At 41.6% G+C, this 26,693-nt stretch overlaps 1 protein-coding gene across 2 annotated transcripts; it reads left to right on the top strand.

Annotated features, from left to right (window-relative positions):
- Positions 1 to 12,347: 12,347 nt before the first annotated feature.
- Positions 12,348 to 25,991, top strand: LOC121396579 (zinc finger protein Xfin-like). Of its 2 annotated transcripts, none has more exons than XM_041571668.1 (2): positions 12,348 to 12,508; positions 21,820 to 25,991. In XM_041571668.1, exon 2 carries the CDS (start codon positions 21,888 to 21,890, stop codon positions 25,203 to 25,205), a length of 3,318 nt encoding a protein of 1,105 aa, XP_041427602.1. In that variant the 5' UTR covers positions 12,348 to 12,508; positions 21,820 to 21,887; the 3' UTR covers positions 25,206 to 25,991. The 2 variants fall into 2 exon arrangements, with proteins under 2 accessions (XP_041427602.1, XP_041427603.1); XM_041571669.1 differs by lacking the exon at positions 12,348 to 12,508 and adding an exon at positions 12,523 to 12,657.
- Positions 25,992 to 26,693: the final 702 nt, after the last annotated feature.

The raw sequence follows: 26,693 nt of genomic DNA, 5'->3' as shown, positions 1-26,693 counted from the left end.
AAGAGGCGATTAAATCTCCCTGAATGGGCAGATTCGGGGAGATTTAGTCGCCTGGGGACTAATCACCTCTTCTGCAGGGCGACAATCTCCCTGAACTGCCTTCCCCCTGCTATAATGAGAAAATGCCAGCGCCAATGCACTCGTGGCACTATGATTTCCAAAGTTGCCCGAAGTTTCCTCGTGAGGCAACTTCGGGCGACTTCAGAAATCGAATCGCCGTGAGTGCATTGGCGCTGGTGTTCTCATAGCAGGCGGAAGGCAGTTCGGGGAGATTGTCGCCCCGCAGAAGAAGCGATTAGTCGCCAGGCGACTAAATCTTCCCGAATCTGCCCGTGTGCTAAAGCTCTAAAGTTGCTCCTTGCACAGTTGCACTTAACGCTGCTGGCTCTGACTTACCTCCTACTGCAAATCGTGCACAGTGCTCCTCTTTAAGCAGAGGATCCCTTAAAAGTGTTGGTAGCTGCATCAATTGACGCAGCAATCTTGTACCTGAGGTTAAGGTATGTTTAACTCAGGCAGTTTCCCCTGTATTTGGACACCCACGTGGTCCTATGATTCACGCAAGGAGCTATGTCTCTTTTTGTGGGTCCATTGCAGTTCAAGGTTCGCCCAGTAGTTTAAATGGTAGAACACACAAGTATTCAGGGCTCTCTCTTCCTGGACCCACCTTGCAGTGAGGTCGGCACAGGAGGGGTCTTGACAGTAACAGGCCCAAGTTAGGGAAAGTTTATTTATTGGTAGAAGTTTGTGTAATAGTCGCTCTAGGAGTGAAACGTAGAGGAAGTGTATTTAGTGAGCAGCTTTCTGGTTCCAACAAGGAGAGTAGTTGCGGTGATCAAGGCGCCAGACAGGGACACGGGTAGGTGAGCTCAGGAGCAGGGAAAGTGCCAAGGAGCAAGATAGCCCAAGGGATCCCTAGTGCTGGGGAAAATCACCAAGACAGGCTGTACTACCCCCTGAGAGGGATCTACTGGCAACATCTTGAGGTGTAAAGGTTTGCCACTGATTGCTGTGAATGTACTGGAAGATCTATATTGCCTGATTGCTGTGACTGTACTGGATTGCCTGATTGCTTTCAACAGCCCCACTGCCTGTCTGTTCAAAAAAGAAGTTTATCTGTTTGAAGCAACCCCTGGGCTGCTGTTACTTTCATCCTGATTGATCTGTGCACCAGGAGACACCCAGGATCGACCTGAGGGTGCCACTGACACTCACAATTTGTCCTAACAAGATCCAATATGGGGAACTCCAATGTATGTTAAAAGTAAAAACACCATCACTCACCTAAAGCCGATGGTACACCCTGTCTAACACTTCAGTGAGATTGGTATAAATTGCAGGGCGATTGGGTCTGCTGCAGCCTTCTCCCCAGCTTACAATGCAACCTGCCCCCATAGGCCTCCTTCCTAGCACACCAAGGGCCCTCAACTGTCTCTCTTAAAGGAGGAGTAAAGCTTAAATAAAGAAGTAGCTAGAAATGTTGTACATGATGTTTTGTGCTTCTGTACTAGCCCAAGGCAACCACAGCCCTTTAGCAGTAAAGATCTGTGTCTCCAAAGATGCCCCAGTAGCTCCCCATCTTCTTTTCTGCTGATTCACTGCACATGCTCTGTGCTGCTGTCACTTACTGAGCTTAGGGACCCACTCACAATATACAGTACACATAGAATAGAAATGTCACAATATAAGGCTGATTAGTAATTAATACACATAATTACTACATGGCAGCACAGAAACCAGTGCAATTAGCATTAGAATTGAATAATCAGCAAACCTGTAGCATCAGCTTATATTACAGCCAGGAAGCTCATTTTCTGCTGGATAATTAGTGACGACCCCTAAGCTTAGCTTCTCAACAGCCAATCAGAGCCCACTGAGCATGTGAGTGTCACAGACACTTTCCAAGATGGTGACCCCCTGTGACAAGTTTGAAGTCCTGGATCATTGCTGCTATTGACAAGCTGAAACCAGGGGCGTAACTACAGAGGAAGCAGACCCTGTGGCTGCAGGGGGGCCCAGGAGGTATAGGGGGCCTATGAGGCCCTAATTAATGAGAAATGTCAATATATATTGGTAAAACAGGACAACCTCTGGAAATGTTGGGGGCCCTAAAATTAATTTGCTGTGGGGCCCAGTAATATCTAGTTACTCCACTGGCTGAAAGTTTAGGCTGGTGCAATAAGTTTGGTATATAAAATATGGTATTTTTAGCCATATTCATGTTTAGGGTTTAGTTCTCCTTTAACAGAGACAAAGTGATATGTATCAATGTTCCTCCTCTGCGCTGGCTGAACCCTCAGTCTATGAGCACAGCCGTTGTATTAACCCCCAACCCTTCTTCCAGTTGAAAATTTATAGACAAAGGGTCTAATTCTTTGATCCAATGTGCATTGGAAACCCCTATCAGATGCTTTTTGAGTCCAAGAAATAATGGATTTTTGAAGGATCGGTTCATCCCCATGGCCGCTCCTTGGGTACGGCAATACAAGCCTGAGGATAACTTGGGTTTAACCTATATATTTCATAGAATACGGTATTGCCCATTTAAGGAACAATTCCCAGAGTTCTTGAGATTAAGTTGAACATACATATGGGCACAGGAATTTGACAGGGTCATTTATATATAAGATTTTATAGCAAACACATGGGTAGAGGGATTTGACAGGTTGAATAATATATAACATAAAAAGTCAGTTTCAGTGCAAGCCACTAATAATTGCGTGGCAAAGGTAATGTATGAATCAATACAAGCACCTTGCACCAAGGTTTAATTCCCTAGAGGCCCTGTGGCACAGAAAGCTACAAAAAGGCTTAAAAATTAAGAGTGAAATGGGAATTAATGTGCAAAAGAGGGTGTTGGTTACATGTATAAGCTATACTCTTACTTCTAGATGATCCAGAGGAAGGTATCATTTTAATACTATATTAATGAGGAACAGGAGAAAGTTTCACTGAATAAACATGTTTTGCAGAGCTGATATGAGTAATAATAGCTCATATCTTGTGTTGTTAGGCGCAGTAATCAATAATGGCAAAGATAATTCTCAATTATCAGAAACTTTATGGCCAATTTACAGCAATTTTTCCCAAAGCCCAACAGCTTTATTAGACAAGGCTGGTAATGTTTTGGGATGTTTTGTTTTAGAGCAGAGTTTGCAAGGCGGATATAGAGGACGGCTGGTTGAGAACCAAGATTGTGCCTCAATCTCTGACAGATGTAAAAGAATTTGACACCCATTATTTCCAGGGCCAGATTTACTCATTGGGTGCCTCTAGGCCTGGCCCTGCTTGCCGTCCCAACCACCCTCCCCTTGCAACATGCACATGAGCAAATTTCCTTCTTCAGGTCAAGAACACTGAGGATTGGTAGTGGGGAAATCTAAAAAAACATCAAATCTCTTGGTTTCCCAAGTGCCTCAGAACCAATGTGGATGCAGCTGGCTGGTATGCCGCCCCTAAAATCCTGGCACCCTTGGCCTTTGTGGCCTTCCCACAAATCCGGGCCTGATTATTTTGACTAATATCAAGGGAGCCACCCAGTGTCGGACTGGCCCACCAGGATACCAGGGAAACTCCCAGTGGGCCCAGGTGTTAGTAGGCCCTTTTGTTTCTAAACATTTGGCTTATTTCATGGTCATTCCTTATTTCTTTATGGGGAAAAATGCCTAATAATGGGAGAATATTGTAAGTATATATGAAAGACTACTAGAATAAAGTGGTTGAGTGAGTAGAAGAGGAATAATATTTTGGAAAAGTCCAATGTCTAAGGTTTTCTGGTGGGCTAACAGTTTTAGGTTTTTTTGGTGGGCCTAAGGCTTTCTGGTGGGCCCCTGGCATCCCAGCAGACACTGGAGCCACCGACTTGGCTCTCTATGAACCCCCACACACATACGTAGAGGGAGGAAAATGTGAAATTGCTTTTTATTTTTTCTTCTTGTTCTGGCAAGAAGAAAGAAAGTATATTAGGTGTCTTCCATGGACAGTGGTTTCCAGCTTGGTCAGTGCTGAATGATTCAGCAGCCCTTTGGCCCAAAATGATGTTCTCTAATCACTGTTGCTTCTGGAATCAATTGGAACATCAACCAAGGGATACAGTGGTCTGTGGATATGGTCCAGAGACTCCATGTGAACTTATTGTTCTGATCAGCCCAATTTGGCCATAAGATCCGATGACCCAGCATTTCCAAATGAATACATTTTTAAAAAGTAAAAATTAGATCCGTATGCTGGAGTTTTATGCTTTGGTTAGTGTTTTGCCACATGAATAATAATATAAGGCCCATAAATTATTACTTGGCCATAAATGAGTTCTATATCACTCTATGGCAGGCTGAGTGGGAATACCCTGAATGAATGTTAGAATGCCTGTGTGTATATATGAGCCTTAAAGGAAAATAAAAAAATACTTTGCAATATGTCTACAAAGTCCACAAAGGTGTTTTTCAGACTTCTATGAGTCCACTTGAGGCTATGGGATTTAATACACTGCTTCTGTTTCACTATCACAAAAACCAAAGGCCACCCTCTAGTTTTTTTTTTATGGCTGGGAGTGCAATTGATTGGAGATAAAAATATGAGATGTGGCACTTTTACTCTCTGCATACTTATGTAACATTTGTAATGAAATAACTATTAAGGTTCCCATACGTGGGCCGATAAAAGCTGCCAACAGGTAGGTAAAATTCCATTAGAGTTTTTTTTTAATTGGATTTTCGAAATTTATCATACACGAGCCCTTTCAGAATTTGAATTTGACTATTCGCTACCTTAAACCGTTTTACCCTATGGAAGACGTTGAAGTTGTTTGCAGCCTTCCTGACATTTGAGTTTTTTTCAGAGAAAAAAACTCGAATCAAATTTTAAAAACTTGGAATTGAATTCAATTCGAATTTGCGGGTCGATCCTATTCACCCGAGTTGAAAAATTTGATTTTTATAATAAATTGCAATTGGTTGAATGTCGAGTTCATGGCAGTTTAAAATAACTCCCATGAACTCGAAATTCGACCCTTGATAAATTTGACCCCAGAGTGTTGAACTGGACCTCTTAAAGGAGAACTAAACCCTAAAAATGAATATGGCTAAATATGTCATATTTAGTTTCAGCATCTCAATAGCAGCAATGATCCAGGACTTCAAACTTGTCACAGGGGGTCGCCATCTTGGAAAGTGTCTATGACACTCACTGAGCACGTGAGTGTCACAGACACTTTCCAAGATGGCGACCCCCTGTGGCTCTGAGCAGCTGTTGAGAAGCTAAACTTAGGGGCCGTCACTAATTAGCAGAAAATTAGGTTGTCCTGTAATATAAGTGGATACAAAAGGGCTGATTATTAAATTCTGATGCTTATTGCACTGGTTTCTGTGCTGCCATGTAGTAATTATTTGTATTAATTACAGATCAGCCTTATATTGTGACATTGCTATTCTATGGGGGTTATTTACTAAACTCCAAATGCAAAAATCAGGAGAAATTTGTGATTTTTTTAAATAAAATCTGACTTTTAAAAAATCGCAAATTTTTCGTAATTTAATAACTCCAAGAATGGAAAAGTCAGAATCTCAAAATCCAGCATCTCAGACCTGTTGAGGTTGCATATAAGTCAATGGGAGATGTCCCAATGATTTTTTGATGGGTTTCTGGCAATACCCCAAAGTTTTCAGAGGTTTCGGGTGAAAATTGTGAACAAATCATGAAAATCGGATGAAAAAGTCCAAAAAATTTATGAAAATTGAATTTTTTCCCGCAAAGCAAATTTTCAGGAAAGTGTCATAATAAATAAGCGTAAAAAAACAGAGATGATTTGATCGGAGTTTGTAGCAGAAAATATTAAGATAAATCTGGACATTAATAAATAATCCCCTAAGTGTACTGTATATTGTGAGTGGGTCCCTAAGCTCAGTAAGTGACAGCAGCACAGAGCATGTGCAGTGAATCAGCAGAAAAGAAGATGGGGAGCTACTGGGGCATCTTTGGAAACACAGATCTTTACTGCTAAAGGACTGGGGTTGCCTTGGCTGGTACAGAAGCACAAAACATAATATACAACATTTCTAGTCTACGTCTTTAGTTAGGCTTTAGTTGTCCTTAAAACAGATCATTTTCAGAACATGATACCACCCCTTTCATATATCAGTTCCGAAGGTCAGCCTACCCATTAATTGATCACCATATATGGAGAGAAGACAGATGAATCAGGGCCTCAACCAATCCACTGGGTGAATAAGCAACTGCTGATCTGTGCTACAGGCTCTAATCTCTGGGTCAATAATTAGAAACTAATTTATTGAATGTGTCCCTCCTCAAAATGAGGAGGGACACATTGGGCCAAAAATATATAATATATAATTGTGTGGCGCTGTCAGTGACACAGTAACTTGGGAATCGAATGCACTCTATTGATTACTAGATAGGACAGAGACTTCACTGGTACTTTATTTAACTCTGACGGAATAAGAAATTATAAAGATTAAAGTTTAGTTTTCTGTCTGCACAAAAATTTCCAGTGAACTCAGTTTAGGTCCTGATTGTGCTACAGCTAAAGAGAATACAGATTTTATCTACGACTGCTCTTTTCCTGACTTAATAGTGTATATAGAATAGAAGTGCCTATTGCACTGGGTGCACTGGTCATCCCCTCTATCTAAATCTCTATTGAGTGAGATCTCGCAGTAGCCAAGGCATTGTCATTAAAGGAACAGAAACACCAAAAAATTAAGTAATGAAAATAAAATTTACTGTTGCCCTGCACTGGTAAAACCGATGTGTTTGCTTCAGAAACACTACTATAGTTCATATAAACAAGCTGCTGTGTAGCAATGGCGGAAAATGAAAAATGGCTATATAGCACTGGATAAATAGTAGATAACAGATAACACCATTATGTTCCACAGAGTTTATCTGTTATCTGCTGTGTAACCTGAGCCTTTTCTCCTTTGAATGGCTGCCTCCATTGCTACACAGCAGCTTGTTTATATAAACTATAGTAGTACTTATCTGTTATCTACTGTGTATCCTGTGCTTGAATGGCTGCCCCCATGGCTACACAGCAGCTTGTTTATATAAACTATAGTAGTACTTATCTGTTATCTACTGTGTATCCTGTGCTTGAATGGCTGCCCCCATGGCTACACAGCAGCTTGTTTATATGAACTATAGTAGTGTTTCTGAAGCAAACACATCAGTTTTACCAGTGCAGGGCAACACTGCATTATATTTTCATTACTTTAAAACACTTGTTTTTTGATGTTATTGTTTCTTTAGGCTATTAGTACGGTTGCCATCCGGCAGGTATTTTCCCATCCTAGCCGGTAAAACACCTGCCAAGGCCAGGGCCGGTATTACCAATTTACCGCCAATGTAGCTGCCGGTAAATTTGTAATACCCCTAAAAAAGACCCTCGGTCTGTCCTCTGATTAAAACTTACTCTTTTCGCTGCCTTCAGCCCATCGTGTTGTGGCTCCACCCCCTTTGACATCACAATCCGCCCCTTTTTTTCCCCTTCAGTCAAGTGACCCCCAGCCAATTATCCAACAGTTGCCCATGGCTTGGAACTGCTGGTAGGCTCTGGGCAGGCACACAGTTGTCATGGTCTCTGTAAGGGGAAAGTCTGGGAGATAGAAGTCAGGAAAGGCTGACGCAATGGGGTGAGGTATTTGGCTGTTTGTAGGCAGATATATCTCAAACAGCAGCTGTAGAGTCACAAGTTGGGAAATTCTTATATAAAGGCCGACAGTCAGCATTTCACTCTGCTATACCCCCTTCCCTAAAATATCTGCTTTGTGTGAAACATTCAGGCTGATAGATACCCAGTCAAGACCAAGGGACACTAATGTTTCTTTTCTCTGACCCATGCACAGACCCACAGGCCTTATCCGAGAAGCTCATGGGCATGCTGGTTTTGAGAAGGGCCACATGGTAATCATTTGTTTCCGAGCTGTACAGCCCATTTTAGTAAATATTACGGACAGAATGCGCAATGCCAGTGCTTAGAGAGATGAATCTTCCATCTACTAACAGGCAGGAAGCCTTTACTGAAAATACATAATCAATTAGAGTCATAACCAATCAGATTAAATAAAGGGGCCCTCACTAGTGATGAGCGAAATTATTCGCCGAATTTTTGAAAAAAATGTTAAACAACAAAAAAATTGACGCCCATCAACTTAAATGAATTTTGGTGAATTTTCGCTGTTTTGCAAATTTTTGGCGAAGCGAACCGGGTCAGATTCTTCTATCAATAGTCCTTTAAGGCACTGAAATTACTAGACCCCACTGCAACTGGTTTGCTCCCACACCAAATGCCTTTTTACTAACCTGTGCAATGTGCAAGATTTTTCAAACACTACTCTCTATGTCTTCTACTTTCTACAAACAGGGTACTCACAGCACAAAACAGTGAGCGGCTCTCATCACCCACTGGGAAGATACAATGGATCTGCCGAACATGTGGAGGCCGAATTGAAAATTCAAATTTGAATTTTTGAAATTTTTTTGGGTCAAAACTATGAAATTCGGCTAGGGAATTATCCAAAACTCAATTCGAGTTTTTAAAAAATTCTAATTTTGAGATTTATCATACTCTGATGCCCTTTAAGAATTTGAATTAAACTATTTGCCACCTAAAACCTGCCGAATTACTGTTTAAGTCAACGAGAGAGGTCAAGGGATCGATTTGGAAATATTTGCAGCCTTCCTGTGGAATTGAATTAGATTCAAGTTTTCAGGTCGTTAAAATTCGATTTTATCAATACGTTTTTCAATAAATAAATTCATTCACATGAATTTGAAATTCGACCCTTGATAAATGTGCCTTTTGGTATCCATCCCACCGCCGGCTGACCTGCCATTACCCCCTTTCTTAACCACAAGGGGACAAGGACACAGAATTAAAGGGGTGGTTCACCTTTAGGTTAACTTTTAGTTTAGGCTACACATGTATTGTTATTGCAGCTGGAGAGCTGCTGAATAAAAAGCTAAATAAATCAAAAACCACAAATAATAAAAAATCAAAACCAATTGCAAATTGTCTCAAAATATCACTATCTACATCATACTAAGGGAACCGGAAAACGGAACCTGTGCCAGACTCAATGTATTGAGCAAAGACAGCAAATAGAATTGCTGACAGAATTAAAGGGGCTGGCCCAGATTGGGATTCAAAATAGGTCCTGGCATTTCAATTACACAGATGCCCAAACAGCCCCCCACCGGTCCACGGCTGTCTAAGGTACCTTACCTAGCTCTTCCCCTCTGTTATTTGCCACAATCCACAGATTGCCATTCCGGGCCTGCAGATGGGTCTTAGCACAGAGGTCCCTATTCAGAACCCTGTACTCTCACACTAAAGCACAATTAAACCACAGTCAGTACCAGTCAGTCCTCTTACCTGTGCAAAAATCCCTGTAAATAGAGAAATTATAGAAGAGCACATCACGTTTGCCCTATATGACCCCTTTCCCTTGTTTGGCTTATTCACAATACAGAACTAAAGCATTACAGAAAAATAGAATACAGTGGCACAGACAAGATACACTATCATTACTGTGACAATGAAGAAGGCCATGTAGTTTGTCCATTGGAATGTGCTTGCATCTTTTTTCCCATAGTTCCCCATTTTCTGCATAAAAAAGACATTGAAGAACATTACCCTGCCTGTAACTATATTAGCGCTACACAGTGGACTGCCGGGGGTCTGCCAAAATCTCCCCCTCTACTAAAACAAAAATGCTGCTGTTCTGGGGATGGGGGTTGTTGTTCCTGCATGTGTTAGCTAGGAGCATTATCTCCTGAGACTTTGGGGGTGCACCCTGGCTGTGACAGGGACCCCCTTCTTAAAACCAGGTCCGGACTGAGAATTCAAAGAGGCCCTGGCATTTCAGGTACACAGAGGCCCAATCAGCCTACACAGAGGCCCAACCAGCCCCCACCAGCCCACTAAATAGTGAGTGTCTATGGCACCTTATAGCAGCCCCTCTGGCATCCACCAGCCCACTAAATAGTGAGTGTCTATGGCACCTTATAGCAGCCCCTCTGGCATTTGCCAGAACCTAGAGATTGCCAGTCCGGGCCTGCTTAGCACTGCCCTGGAGTCTACCATGGCTGATATAGGAAAACTTTCTCTAATGGCTGATTTTAGATCCTTTGCCCCAAGGAGGGTGGTATACTTCTAGGAGTCTGCAAGGATATTAAAAAAGTCTTATTATATGCTGTGCATCAGTGCATTGCCCAAGGGGATCTCAGTACATTGTGGATTAGTTTAAAAGAAGACTCGGCCCTTGATTCCCATAGACTGTATAAAACAGACATTGTATTATCACTGGATATTAATTTTGTGCTAGAATATCACTTTTGTAATTCTATCCAGTTTATAAAGAAAAGGTTGCTCAGCAGTTTAGGGGTCACTTACAAAGTGCACAGAGATGTTGTGGGGGTGGGGTTGTTGGTTGTATTGGGTATGGGTTGGGAGCAGGCTGGTTAGGGTCTGGTGTGGGTCATCTTTTTGACTAGTGCACACCAAGGCCTGGATTCAGATTCTTACTGAATGAGCACTATTGGGTGCAGTTTATGCCTATGAATACTCTGGCACTTGTGTCTTTAGGGCTTTTGCAAATGGCCCATCTTATCTGGTTACATTTAAACCATTTTAAGTACTGCCTGTTAGTGTGTATATTTATATATAATATGTATGCAGCACTGAGTATTGTTTCAGCCCATTTATAATACAAACAAGTGGAATCAGATTCCATCCCTGCTCTACGCTAACAAGCAAATATTTGGCACAAAAAATATTAAGTATGCAGTATATATTCATTGTGGAGTATTAGGATAAAGATGTGAATTATGGCTTGTGAATAAGCATACTAGTCAACTAGAGATAGCAGCTATACATCTAACATGATCTCAGGTGCACAGCAAGTAAACCCGATGACAATGGTATGGTAAGTAGCACCATCTTGTGGGTGTTTAGGGCAGTGATAGTGATGATACACACCCTTACACGGGGCTCATGAAAATTTCCAGATTATTTTCTGTAGAGAAGTTACTGAAATAAAGAAGAGGATCCGGGAGAGATTTTGCAGGGAACAAAGCGCTGGTCTCCGTTTCACAAACTGTCTGAACACTGGAAACATCTATAAGGAATAGAAAATACAGTTGTCTTATCAGTTGTCAACTTGTCAAGAAGTTCTAAACTATAAATACTAGTTGGGTAAGATCACAGCGGCTGTATTGAGAAGGGTTCATTTGGGTTCTGTAGTGTTTGAAACTGAACTGACACATCTAAAACAGATAAATGATTCACCTTCAACTGCCGGCTTCCGACTTTATAGCCACGCGTCTGCTGTGATATGCGGATTGGGGTTTTTCCAGACCTGCACCCGCCAATCCCGACCTCCCTTTATAGACCCTCCTGCCCCGCTGATGACGTCACAAAATAGGCAGGGCAAGCCTATAAAGGAAAGTAGCGCTCTGCAAGTAGGGTTGCCACCTGGCTGGTATTTTACTGGCCTGGCCGTTAAAAATTATGGTTGATCCCAATGTTATCAATAGCAAAAAATTATAAATATATAGGAAGGCCAGTACTTTTTTCCAGAAAAGATGGCAACCCTATCTGCGGGGTCAGTGTCGGACTGGCCAACCGGGATAACAGGAAAACTCCCGGTGGGCCCAGGTGTTAGTGGGCCTCTTGTTTCAACATTTGGCCTATTTTGTGGTCATTCCCTATTTCTTTATGGGGAAAATGCTTAATAATGGGAGAATATTGTAAATATATATAAAAAAGACTAGGAGAATAAAGAGGTTGAGTGAGTAGAGGAAGAATAATAGTTTGGAAAGGTCCACTGTCTAAGGTTTACTGGTGGACTCACGATTTTAGGTTTTCTGGTGGGCCCCTGGCATCCCAGTCCGACACTGTGCGGGGTGCAGTTCAAGAAAAACCCAAACCACATCTCACTTTAGTATAAAACAACTTTTGGTCAATTTCACCCATTGTTTCCTCATAAATTACACAAAAATACTGCGGCCCTCAAAGATGACTTTATTTCTTCTGACCCTGTTGCCCAAAATCTCTTCCTTTTTAAACATGTTTGACCAAAAGGCTCTGATGGTGCCGGAGGATAAGTATTTTATCAGTTCCCAGTACAAGTCACAACAAGAGCAGAAATGTTAAAGGACTTCAAAAGAAACACTGGGAGCTGAGTTCTAGCAAAGCATGGCGGGCAACTAATATGAAAAAATAAAGTCTTTCGTTTCAATTCACTAACAAAGGGAGGAGCTGCGAGCAGAGACAAAAAACGGGATACACACAGGACCGCCCCTTATTAGTCGCTTCTAACACAGCGTTACGCCCTCTCCGCTCGGCACGCCCACAAGGCAGCAACGTGATGCGTCACTGCGTTTACGTTTGGTCGTGACGCCAAGTCTCGCGCGATGAGGCTTTTGGTGTGGGGATTTTCTGAAAGACAGGGGGAGGAGCAGGCGTCTTGTGGCTAACAGTTTTGCCGAAGGTGTAAGTACCGATCCGGGACTGCGGAATGAGTTTGGAAAGGGGGGGACTGTTGGGCTCTGTGCGTTTTGATTGGATTAGAGGGTGAAGTTTGGACTCGTTCCCCCCTCAGCCTGTCTAATCGCCCATACGGCGCTACCGGGACAAAAACTGTGAGGAAACTACAAGTACAGAGAAATGTTGAGGAGAGGGAAATGCGGGAATTCTAATAACTTCTCTCCCTTCATAAATCTCACCTCACTGACTGCGGGGGGCCTGCTAATCCAAATACGTCCCTCCCTTCAGATCCACAACCCACGGGCCCCAATTCTATTCAGTTTATTTCACCTTTAATAGGTTGGGGTTTTTTTTAGCAGCCTTTTTCAGTTCACTTTTAGTCTGATGTAGAGAGGGATCTCCTGAGACAATTTGCAATTGGTTTTCATTTTTTATTATTTGTGGGTTTTGAGTTATTTCGCTTTTTATTCAGCGGCTCTCCAGTTTGCAGTGTCAGCAGTCTGGTTGCTAGGGTCTGAATTCCCCTAGCAACCATGCACTGATCTGAATAATAGACTGGAATATGAATAGGAGAGGCCTGAATAGAAAGAAAAGTAATAAAAAGTAGTAATAACTTACCTCCCGACATTTTGGAAACAAAAAAATGTTGTGGGGCTTTTTGACCACGCCCATTTATGTAGCCACACCCCCTAATTACCATATTCATTTTACACAATTTGGCAGGTTATGAAAGTATGAACATATTTCTGTTTCTTCCCAGTTATTACAGTTTTGTTAATGAAGGTGAATTGCCCTTTAGGGTCGATTAGTCGCCAGGCGACAAATCTCTTCTTTGCGGCGAATAATCTCCCAGATCTGCCTTCCGCCAGCTCAAATGTTAATCGCACACGGAGTGCTTCATCTTCCGAAGTCGCCCGAAGTTTCCTCTTGAGGCAATTACGGGCTACTTCGGAAAACAATGCACTCAGTGTGCTGGCCCCTAGTCGATTTACATTTTAGCCAGCGGAAGGCAGATCTGGGAGTTTAATCGCTGCGAAGAAAAGAACATTTGTCGCCTGGCGACTAATCTCCCCGAATCTGCCCGTGTGGCCAGACCTTTAAGCTGTGAGTCTAACTTCTCCCAAGGGAAGTGTTATCTTATATTGTTACAATGACTTATTTGCTTATCTCAAAATTGTTACAAAAGTATCTGCAGCTGTGGCTGTTCTGTGCTCTCTGCCAAAAGCCAATTAAGTTAGAAACTTTGTTTCTTTTTCTGCCTGTTCAGTGCAGAGAAAATGGAACTTTCCAGTACAAACGAGGAACTACGGGTTGAGCTGTCAAAAGAGGGACTATCCCTCTGAAAACGGGACAGTTGGGAGGTATGATAACTATACATGTGTAGTCTTACAGAGCATTTGTTTTTTAGATGGGGTCAGTGACCTCCATTTGAAAGCTGGGAAGAGTCAGAAGAAGGAGGCAAAAAAAACCCAAAAAACTATAATATAAAAATAATGAAGACCGATTGAGAAGTTGCCAAGAACTGGCCTTTCTATAACATACTAAAAGTTGAAGGGGAACTATTGCGAAAATGTAATATAAGCTTCATCATACTGAAATAAGAAACTTTCTAAATATAATCAATGAAATATTCTGCATCCTTTCTGAAATAATCAAGTTTATCTTCACTATTCCTCTCTCAGCATCTGTTTCTCTTCATTCTCTCTTCATGCAGCAGTTGGGTGTCAGATATTCACTGACAGTTAGATCCAATATATCTTATAGGGGGGCTCCTTTTGCCTAGAAGATGTATTAGAGCTCACTCAAATAACTGATTCCAGTACAGGTATGGGACCTGTTATCCAGAATGCTCAGGACCTGGGGTTTTCCGAATAACGTATCTTTCTCTAATGTCTTGGTTGGGATCAAGTACAAGCGACTGTTTTATTATTACACAGAAAAAGGAAATCAATTTTAAAAATTTGGATTATTTGGATAAAATGGAGTCTATGGGAAATGACCTTTCTGTAATTCAGAGCTTTCTGGATAATGGGTTTCAGGATAATCAATCCCATACCTGCACAAACAAAATCTAACAAAATAACTGCCTTTTGCACAAATTCTGCATGTAGAGAGACATGATGTCTGGTGAGTTTAATAGAGTGAGCTCTAATACATCTTCTAGGCAAAAGGAGCCCCCCCCCTATAAGATAAATTGGATCTAACTGTCAATGAATATCTGACACCCAACTGCTGCATGAAGAGAGAATGAAGAGAAACAGATGTTGAGATAGTGAAGATAAACTTGATTATTTCAGAAACAATGCAGAATATTTAATTGCATTAATAAAGTTTCTTATTTCAGTATGATGAAGCTTATATTACATTTTCATTTTTGCAATAGTTCCCCTTTAATTAAAGGTGAACCATCCTTTAAGGCAGGGATCCCCAACCTTTTGAAGCCGTGAGCAATATTCAGAAGTAAAAGGAGTTGGGGATCAACACTAGCATGAAAAATGTTCTTGGGGTGCCAAATAAGTGCTGTGATTGGCCATTTGGAAGCTCCATGTGGATTGCCAACCTACACTGAGGCTCTGTTTGGCAGTACATCTGGTTTTTATACAACCAAAACTTGCCTCCAAGCCTGGAATTCAAAAATAATCACCTGCTTTGAGGCCACTGGGAGCAACAGCCAAGGGGTTGGAGAGCAACATGTCGCTCACGAGCTACTGGTTGGGGATCACTGCTTTAAGGTATTGTGATCCCTTATCCAGATACCGCCAGATTCCAAGCATTCCGGATAAGAGATCCCATACCTGTACTGTGTTGCTGCCAGACTGATGCACAGGAATGTTTTCATTGATTTCCTTATGTTATTGCAGGTGTTGCATTTATTGCATGTTTATATATCACAAAGTTACTGTACTTTGCACAAATGCTATGAAGTTTCATAAAAGGATTTACCATCACTGCACACACAGCTACTCTTATATTTGCCGAATGTTTGGGACCTGGGGTTTTCCGGATAACAGATCTTTCTGTAATTTGGATCTTTATACCTGAAGTCTACTAGAAAATCATATAAACATTAAAGAAAATGCTTTAAAGTAATAAAAATATAATGCAGTGTTGCCCTGCACTAGTAAAACTGCTGTGTTTGCTTCAGAAACACTACTATTGTTTATATAAATGAGTTGCTGTGTAGCCATGGGGGCAGCTATTCAAAGGAGAAAAGTCTCAAGTTACACAGCAGATAGCAGATAAGCTCTGTAGAACATAATGTTATCTGTTATCCACTAATTATCCTGTGCCATATAGCCTTTTTTCAATTTCCGCCATTGCTACTCAGCAGCTTGTTTATATGAACTATAGTAGTGTTTCTGAAGCAAACAGATCAGTTTTACCAGTGCAGGGCAACACTACATGATATTCTCATTACTTTAAAATGCTTTCATTTTTTTGTTGTTACTGTTCCTTTAAAGGGATCCTGTCATCAGAAAACATGTTTTTTTCAAAATGCATCAGTTAATAGTGCTACTCCAGCAGACTTCTGCACTGAAATCCATTTCTCAAAAGAGCAAACAGATTTTTTTATATTCAATTTTGAAATTTTTTCCCATGACAGTATCCCTTTAAATAAACCCAATAAGCTGGTGTTGTTTCCAATAAGGATTTATTATATCTTTGTTGGGATCAAGTACAAGCTACTGGTTTATTATCACAGAGAAAAAGGTAATTGTTTTAAAAATTTAGAATTATTTGCTTATACTGGATTCTATGGGAGACTGTCTTTCTGTAATTCTGAACTTTGTGGATAATGGGATTCTGGATCCTATGGAAATGTTGCACTGAATAGCTATTTTGCAAGCTTTCTTTTTGACATTCTTTAGTGCAGTTTGCCTCTGATCACAGCGCTCTTGTCGATTTTATTGTTTCCTTCATATGCAGAACTATGGTAAGAGATCTGTTGTGCTTTTTTTTGCATATGCTTAAAAGGAGAACTAATCCCTAAAAATGAATGTGGCTAAAAATGCCATATTTTATATAGTGAACTTATTGCACGAGGCTAAAGTTTCAGCTTGTCAATAGCAGCAATGATCCAGGACTTCAAACTTGTCACAGGGGTCACCATCTTGGAAAGTGTCTGTGACACTCACATGCTCAGTGGCTCTGATTGGCTGTTGAGAAGCTAAGCTTAGGGCTCGTCACTAATTATCCAGCAGAAAATGAGCTTCCCTGGCTGTAATATAAGCTGATGCTACAGGTTTGCTGATTATTAAATTCTGATGCTAATTGCCCCTGGTTTCTGTGCTGCCATGTAGTAATTAGTGTATTAATTACTAATCAGCCTTATATTGTGACGTTTCTATTCTATGTGTACTGTATATTGAGGGTAAAAACCACAAATAGGGTAAAAACTACAAAAAAACCTACTACAAAAAACTGGCAGGTAAAAGCTGTTGAGGGTCTATAGAAGTCATTGGGAACTGCGCTGGTCATTTTTAATCATTTTGGAGTTAGAGGTTTTCTGGGGGTTTTTCCCCTCTAGTAATTGTCTGAATCCTCTTAGCACGTTGTTCACCGTTTTTTTTTTTTTTTCTTCCGTACTTTTTATATTTGGATCTTTTAATAACTTTCATGGCATTCGTGATTTTAGAGTAATTGAGTTTAATGGTGGTTTCAAAAACTGCTAAATTTCATCTTTCATTAATGGGCCTCTTACTAGGCTCCGTTATCCGGAAAGCTCTGGCGTATGGAAAGGTTGTCTCCCACAGACTCCATTATAATCAAATAATTCACATCTTGAATTATTTGTCGCTAATTTGCATATGCAATTTAGGATTCGGGTTCGGCCGGGCAGAAGGATTCGTCCGAATCCTGTAGAAAAAGGCCGAATCCCGAACCGAATCTGGATTCGGTGCATCCCTAGCAATTATAGTAATGTTCTGGCTATTATGTTACACATCCAGTCACTCCAGCCTTTATACATTACATTTTTGGCTAACTAACTTTATTAGATACATTTTTTATTTTGCACAGCCTATTTATTTACCCAGTTTTTATTTTTATACTGAACTGTTCCTTTCAGAACTTTAATCACACAGATGCAGTCACTTGTTTGTTCTGTATTGCTGTGTTGAGCTTTTTTGAGGATTACTATGGAAATATAAGGAAATAGATATAGTTTTCTCCCTTGCATGATGTGTCCCTAAAGGGATGTTTCCATTAACATGTTATCACTCGCAGTCGACAGAGTGGAATGCTGAATAATATAGAATGGTTGCAGGAAATAGTGTTGGAAAAAGTTATAGTAAAGTTTCTGGAACGAAGAAGGGTATTTCCTGACCATATTTGTTTCCTCTGTATCTGAAAACTAGGGATGCACCAAATCCGATTCGACCAAACCCCCAAATCCTTAGCAAAAGATTCGGCCGAATACCAATCCGAATCCTAATTTGGGGTGGGAAGGGGAAAACCGCTCTCTTGGTTTCCACTGATTGGTTACCAGGCAATAACCAATCAAAGACTTGGGGGGGGGCACATGGGACATAACTGTTGCTTTTGAATCTGAGCTGAATGCTGAGGATCAATTACAAACTCACTGAACAGTTATGTCCCATGTGGCCCCCCTTATAGTCACTGACTAACTCAGAGTTAGAGAGCTGAAAAGCAGGAAGTAGTGTTCTGTTCTGTTACACATCCAGTCACTCCAGCCTTTATACATTACATTTTTGCCTAACTAACTATATTAGAAACATTGTTTATATTGCACAGCCTGTCTATTTACCTAGTTTTTATTTTTACACTGAACTGTTCCTTTAAAGGAGAAGGAAAAAAAATATATATAACCTACTCCATTTTGTGCGTCATCAGGCCCCCTCCTGAAACACCGCATTGAAAACTGTAATTTTATAATGGTTTTTGGGCACCAGTGTCCCGAAGTTTTGCTGTTGTGTAAAGTTTGGCGCCACCATTTTCAAAATGGCGCATCACTTACGCCCTGCGCATTCGCCCAGAGCATTACAGTTAACAATAAACTTATGCGTCTTTTCATTTTTTTTATAATTAATTACTGCAGACCTCAGTCAGACATACCCGTTCGCTGGATTGCTTTTTATCTTTAAATGACAGCTTAGCTCCTCAGCTCCTGCGCTCGCTTGCTGACAAGCTGTAAATTAAAACCAGAGCGAGCGCAGAAGCTTCAAAGATTCACTGAGTGTCCTAGAAAGCAGGATCCCGATTGGCGATAGAACGAATGAGGCGGGACAGAGAGGTCAGTGATGACATACGGCTCCATCGCATGACCGCAATGTTATCTCTACCAGGGACCACATCATATTCTAGTGCTCATGCGCAGGGCACTGCTGCTAACTATTGCGCATGTGTGTGCCCTATTCAGAGTGATTTTCAGACTGCAAACTCAGTATGATTTTACATACATGTTTACTTTTTTTTTTTTAAAACTATTGCAGCCCTTATATTGGGGAAGAAACTAATGAGGGAATGTTTGCTGTTAAATATATGTTCTGTTCATTGGCAACACTTAGGGCTAGTCCACACGGGGAGATAGCGACGCGTTTGCGGTCGCGGCGACAAAGCGCCGCGACCGGCGCAGGCGACAGTTTTGTATGGGCGCCTATGTAAAACGCCTGTGCTAACCACACGAGGCGATGCGCTTTTCAACAGTCGCCTGAAAAAGCCTGGCGAGGCATTTTCAGGCGACTGTTGAAAAGCGCATCGCCTCGTGTGGTTAGCACAGGCATTTTTACATAGGCGCCCATAGATTCCGATTATTTGTGCTGAATAATCGGAATCTATGTTTTACAAGCATGGGACCTGTTATCCAGAATGCTTGTGACCTGGGGTTTTCCGGATAACAGATCTTTCGGTAATTTGGATCTTCATACCTTAAGTCTACTAGAAAATCATGTAAATTTTAAATAAGCACAACAGACTGGTTTTGCTTCCAAAAAGGATTAATTATATCTTAGTTGGGATCCAGTACAAGCTACTGTTTTATTATTACACAGAAAAAGGGAAATCATTTTTAAAAATTTGGATTATTTCGATAAATTGGAGTGTATGGGAGACGGCCTTTCTGTAATTCGGAGCTTTCTGGATAACTGATTTGCGGATACCTGATCCCATACCTGTACCTAATCGATCACTGAATGTTCCTTCTATCTGCTCATTGCATTCTGGGGACTAATTTTAATAAATTTTTCCACGCGGGATGAAACTAAAATTGCACATTACTGACATGGGTTTTCCTTAGGGATATTCTTTATGACTAGTTCTCCTGCCTGTGAACTCCAAGCAGCGACTCTCTGCCCTCTGTGGGTTTAAATTTAATATTGTTCATAATTTAGCTTTATAGCATCTCCAGCTGTATTGTAGAATGTTCCCTTTCCTAAGTATTAAGCCATTGTTTTGATAATCTCATGTGTCTGCCATTTCCAAGGCAACCATGCTCACCGCAGACTAAAACGGCTCTGCATACATTTATTTTGACCTCTTGGACATATAATAATAATAATATAGCTCCAGGCAAAGCATTAACTCTGAAAATAAACCAGTGCCCCTTTTTGTGTATTCTCTGTTTAATATAAAAAGCATAGAAGTAATAATAAATAAGATATTAAAAGAAAACATTTTAGAGAAAAGTACTTCCACCAGCTTTTGTTCTACATGTTATTTGTTGCCCCAGTTGTTGCCCTAACCCTTCGGGTAACATTAGCAAGTTCTACTTCAGCAAAAGGCAGTACTATTTGAGCTACAGCAACAGTCTGGTTACTATAGGCACCATCTCTCCCTACTATACCTGCTATCCCACAGTCATACTCCCTTCCCAGAGACTATTATCCACTGTTACTATAGGCACCATCTCTCCCTACTATACCTGCTATCCCACAGTCACACTCCCTTCCCAGAGACTATTATCCCACTGTTACTATAGGCAATATCTCTCCCTACTATACCTGCTATCCCACAGTCACACTCCCTTCCCAGAGACTATTATCCACTGTTACTATAGACACCATCTCTCCCTACTATACCTGCTATCCCACAGTCACACTCCCTTCCCAGAGACTATTATCCACTGTTACTATAGGCACCATCTCTCCCTACTATACCTGCTATCCCACAGTACACTCCCTTCCCAGAGACTATTATCCCACTGTTACTATAGACACCATCTCTCCCTACTATACCTGCTATCCCACAGTCACACTCCTTCCCAGAGACTATTATCCACTGTTACTATAGGCAATATCTCTCCCTACTATACCTGCTATCCCACAGTCACACTCCCTTCCCAGAGACTATTATCCACTGTTACTATAGACACCATCTCTCCCTACTATACCTGCTATCCCACAGTCACACTCCCTTCCCAGAGACTATTATCCACTGTTACTATAGGCACCATCTCTCCCTACTACACCTGCTATCCCACAGTCACATTCCCTTCCCAGAGACTATTATCCACTGTTACTATAGTCACCATCTCTCCCTACTATACCTGCTATCCCACAGTTACACTCCCTTCCCAGAGACTATTATCCACTGTTACTATAGACACCATCTCTCCCTACTATACCTGCTATCCCACAGTCACACTCCCTTCCCAGAGACTATTATCCACTGTTACTATAGACACCATCTCTCCCTACTATACCTGCTATCCACAGTCATACTCCCTTCCCAGAGACTATTATCCACTGTACTATAGCACCATCCTCCCTACTATACCTGCTATCCACATCACCTCCCTTCCAGGACTATATCCATGTTACTAACCTGCTATCCCACAGTCACACTCCCTTCCCAGAGACTATTATCCACTGTTACTATAGACACCATCTCTCCCTACTATACCTGCTATTCCACAGTCATACTCCCTTCCCAGAGACTATTATCCACTGTTACTATAGGCACCATCTCTCCCTACTATACCTGCTATCCCACAGTCACACTCCCTTCCCAGAGACTATTATCCACTGTTACTATAGACACCATCTCTCCCTACTATACCTGCTATCCCACAGTCACACTCCCTTCCCAGAGACTATTATCCACTGTTACTATAGGCACCATCGAAGATTAATCCTTATTGGGAGCAAAACCAGCCTATTGGGTTTATTTAGTGTTTACTTGATTTTATCCGGAAAAACCCCAGAACCCGAAAATTCTGGATAACAGGTCCCATACCTGTACCGGTTCCTTATTTTTGCTAAACAAGTACATGGATTGTTTCAACACAGGTGCTTTTTCCTTTAAAGACATATGTCAAAAATAATTTCTAATATCTAATTCTATCTTATTTGTTTGCTTAGTTTCAGAATGTTGGGTCAGTGAAAGGCCGGAAAAAAAAATTGGGTCGTTTGGTCCTGTCGCTGTAAAAATGGCTGAAGACAAAGCTGCTCAGAACTCCCTAGATCACAGTAATACTGATAGACGGCAAAACCAGTGGCGAGGCAAGGCAGATCACCATCCACAAGAAGAAGTTGCATGTCAGTCAGGAGCAGCTGCTTCAGATTTCAACTTCCTTCCTGGACAAAGTATACCTGTATCTCATGTAGGAAAACAGATGTCTAGAGAGGAGAATACAGAAGACACAAGAGCTCAGACAACATTACAGGGGTCCAGTCCAATGCCAATGAGTTTTGGTAAAATCGACAAAGACATGTTGATCTGCAGGCCACAGGCATATAATGTGGCCCAGCAGGCTAAGAATAATGATGTGCCCACAAGAAAAGAAATTGGATCTCCAGAGGAGTCAAATCAGAGATACTGGGGCTTGTTTCAATGCTCTTTCTGCAATTTTGTTTTTCAAGACCTTTCTGACCTTGTGCAGCACCAGGAAACTCACAATCAGGACAAGTTTCAGGGCATTGGCCAAGAACTTGTGCAGCTGGATCAAACGGAGAGTGCTCATTGTGAGTGGAGGCAGTACCGTTGCATTGTGTGTGATAAGACTTTCTGCAAACAGTCCTCGCTAGTCACTCACCTTCGTATACACACAGGTGAAAAACCATATTCTTGTCATGTATGTAGAAGGAAGTTTAATCAACGCACAAGCCTAACTGTTCACCTTAGAACACATACTGGTGAGGCTCCATTTCGTTGCCCCACGTGCAATAAGAGTTTCAGACAGCAATCCAACCTTACACATCACATGAAGAGCCACCAAAGAGCTGATGAACTTGATGGATGTGACTGGAGTGAAGAAAACAGAGCCCCAGGATTTCCACTGATGTATCTTGTTTCGGAAGGGGATGAATTCAGCAATGAAGTATGGGGCTCCAAGGCACCTATTATCAAAGGGGATAAAGAAGAAGAGTTTGCTTCTTGCAAAAGACCCTTTGTCTGTGGACACTGTTTTAAGCGCTTCACACACCAGTCCAATCTTATGGTTCATCAGCGCATTCATACAGGGGATCGTTCTTATCGTTGCCAAGAATGTGGTAAACATTTTACAAGGCGGACTAGCTTGATGGTTCACTTGAGAGGGCACACTGGTGAGATGCCGTACTCCTGTCAGCAATGTGGTAAAAGTTTTCGGCAGCAATCCAATCTCCTCTACCACATGAAGAGTCATGCTGGACAAAATGATGCAGCTACAGGCAATACAAGCAAAAATATAGTGAAACTTTCAGGGCAGCTGATTGGGCCATCAGGTCAGTATGTGGAGAGAGAAAATCCACGTCCAGAAAACCTTGGCAGTAATGGAGTTGCTAAAGTTCCTGAGAACCAAATGAGGGTTTATCAATGCAACCAGTGTTCAAGATGGTTCCCTAGCACTTCCAGTCTCTTGCTTCATCAAAAGTTTCATATGGAACAGCCAAGTAACATTATGCAGAGCAGAGAAGTTCAGGTTCAATACCCCATAGGTATAAGCCAACCACATACTTTCACAGGGAACGTGCTTATTTCCCAACAAGAACAAGAAAGGAGTCAACAGCAACAATTCAGACTTTTCTCTCGAATGGATGGAGGAAACAATGTTCCAGGAACGCTTAATAGCTCTGCACCAAAAGTCAGCCCACAGCCAGGATCCTTCTCTGGGTATCGTAAACCTGGAAGTGCAGCAGACGTGGGGCCTATTAAGGGATCTTTCCAAATAAGGGGTAGAGGAAGACCTAGGAAGAATATCTGGTTAGGGTCAGGACAAACAGCCATGGGAGGTCTCGGAACAGTGAAATCTATTCATAAATGTTGGAAGTGCCCTCGACGTTTCAATAATAGATCAAATTTAATTGTCCATTTACGAATCCACACAGGGGAAAAGCCTTATCAGTGCTGGAAGTGTGACAAAAGGTTTCGACAACAATCGAACCTGATCCAGCATCTTCGAAACCATGAGGAGTTCCGTGATGAAGATGATGTTGCAAGACCAAAGAAGGAAATGAATAGACCAAGGCAAAGTGGGAAGAATTTTCACAATACAGAAATGCTTTCTTCATCTGGTGCACCCCAAACTCACTGGAGTTTTTTTCCTTTAGCTGATGGGAACGTTGTGAATCAAAACCGACAGTTGCTGGAGGTGTCCCCAGTCTCACGGTTAGAGGATGCTGCATCTCACAGTGACTGCAGCAACGAGACCATAGGGAATGAATCCATTCATCTCCCAGCTGAGGGGTCCTATAAGTGTGGCAGTTGCTTTAAGACATTTAACCACAAATCCAACCTGTTGGTCCATGAGCGTATCCACTCAGGAGACAAGGCCTATCGTTGTCAGGAATGTGGGAAACAATTTAGTCAACGTACTAGTTTAATGGTGCATCTCAGGACACATACAGGGGAGATGCCCTACTCCTGCCAGCAATGCAGGAGGCGTTTTCGTCAGCAGTCTAATTTACTTTACCACATAAAGACCAACACAGTCCACGGGCAGCTTAAATGTACAGCAGAGAACTTTATTAACTCAGTTTCTAGAATTGATTCTGGGGAGGAGAATAGAATTTGTTCTGAGGTGGACTCGGTTCCTGGACAAGCACAGGCTTGGATGCATCTAGAACCAAGTTCTAAGGCTGAAACTGCACCAGCCTTGACCCAGGAGGCAGTAAAGGAGGAGTTTTCCTGCCCTGACTGCGACAAAGTATTTATTCATCAGTCAAACCTGCTAGTCCACCAACGAATCCATTCTGGAGAACGGGCATACCGATGCCATGAGTGCAACCGCCAGTTCAGCCAGCGCACTAGCCTGATGATACATTTGCGCACTCACACCGGAGAGATGCCCTATGCTTGTCAGTGTTGTGGCAAGAGATTCCGCCAGCAGTCGAATCTGTTGTATCACTTAAAGAGCCATGCCAACCAGATGTCTGGCCTGGATGTTATTGCAAGTGCAGAGTATGTAGTTCCAAAGACAAGAGGTCGACCACGCAAATGTGATTCCAACGATGAGAGGCGAGCAAAAAATATTATGCCGAGGGGCAAACGTACCTTTAAGTGCGTGGAGTGCCCACGGCGCTATAACTTAATGTCCAACTTAGTTGCTCATCAGAGATCCCATGATCGGCAAGCACTGCATACGTGTTCAGATTGTGGGGAAGGTTTCCTTCAGCAAAGTTACCTCACCGTGCACAAGAAACGCCACACCGAGCGAGACCTTCCGGACCATGCTGGCCAGTTTTGTTGGAAACAGAACCAAGAGTTGATCAGAAACCCAAGCGTAGAGGAAGAGAGGGGAGTTCTTTATACACAACATGAAAAGTAACCTAATTGCTATTTTCCGAATCTTTGGTACACATACAAAGGGAGACCTGACCTGTTAAGATGCAAGAGCAATATTTTTTTTTTTAAGTAGACCAGGTTTTTGGGGGAGTGAGCTGCAAACATGGGTTCTTTACCATCTTGGTTCCTTAAAAATGCAGAATAAGAGTTGCCTCAACTCTTCAGCTGAACTCCTCTTGAAAGCCACAAATTTCAGGCAATGACTATTCTGATCTTGTGCGATGCTGTCTAAAATTTGCTGTTGACCTGTGCCATTCCTTTTTACATGTAGAATTGTGTTGTCCGATGTGTGTCTTTTGCGTGTTGCTGAAATACAGCAAAGCTTATCCTCCATACATGGCAGCAGTGATGCAAATTGTAGTTGAGTAACAACCGAGGGGACAACGTTTGAACTCCTCTGTCTGAACTTTGTGAAAGGTGGGTTAATAAACTATAACCCATATATGGGTTAAGTTACTATAGCCACTTGGCTAGTGAACAAACACCTTCATACCAGTGAATGATGCGATAGGTAGTTTGTAACACTTGGCTCAGAGAACAAGTCATGTAAAGCAGTGCTTCTTTCTTAGATAATCCTAAAGCTTCAAATTCCCCTGTTGTTTTTATATAATTACGGTAACACGGGAAGCACTTTTTATTCAACGTATATATTAAAAGCAACTCCAGATGGTGCCCATGAAAAACAAAAACTGAAACTTCTGTTTTAATTGGACAAAATATTAATTCCAGCATGTGGTGGAATAAAAAAAGAAAGCTTTGAAAAAAAAAAGTTTAGCCTAGGCTGGAGACCTCCAGGGTCCTGGTGGAAAATGTAATAATAATAAGGTTGCTGGAACAGAATTACATTCAAGTGGTTGGTATTTATTTTTTAATACTGTTGAAGGATATTCCAGTGGGTAAATGTTATGTATAATGAGGGAGTTTGATGGCATTCATGTAATGGCCCAATGGGTAGTAAAGCAAAGTTGATGTGGATGAGATGACAGTTCCTGGAGAGTAAAGGTGGCCATAAACGTTACAATTACGATCTTTCCTGGAAAAGATCTTTCCAAGAAAGTTTCTTCATTTCAATACACACGTGTAGAGCTGAATCGTCAGATATACATATAGAAACAATAGAATTCTACCTGTATCTGACGATTCAGCACTAACAATGGCCGATATTCAGATGCCTTCAAAAGCACCCGATCAAAATTTTCCGCCTGGCCTATAGACAAGTCAACATCCAAGTCTTCTGCCGATATCTCCCACCATACATGCACCAAATATTGAACGAAAATTTGTTTTATAAGATATTATCGGTGCATCTATGGCCACCTTATCATATGAAATTGTAGCAGCTTCGCTTTGTCTAACCAATATGTTTGGTTAACTAATATGTTGCTATTGAACATATGTACCCTAACTATTTATTGGTTGTCAATGAGTAATGAGTTTTAACTGCAGCAACAAAAATTGCACCTTTCATATA

This window comes from Xenopus laevis, chromosome 7S (assembly GCF_017654675.1).
Source record: "Xenopus laevis strain J_2021 chromosome 7S, Xenopus_laevis_v10.1, whole genome shotgun sequence".
Lineage (NCBI taxonomy): Eukaryota > Metazoa > Chordata > Amphibia > Anura > Pipidae > Xenopus > Xenopus laevis.
This window is presented reverse-complemented; position numbering and strand designations above follow the sequence as displayed.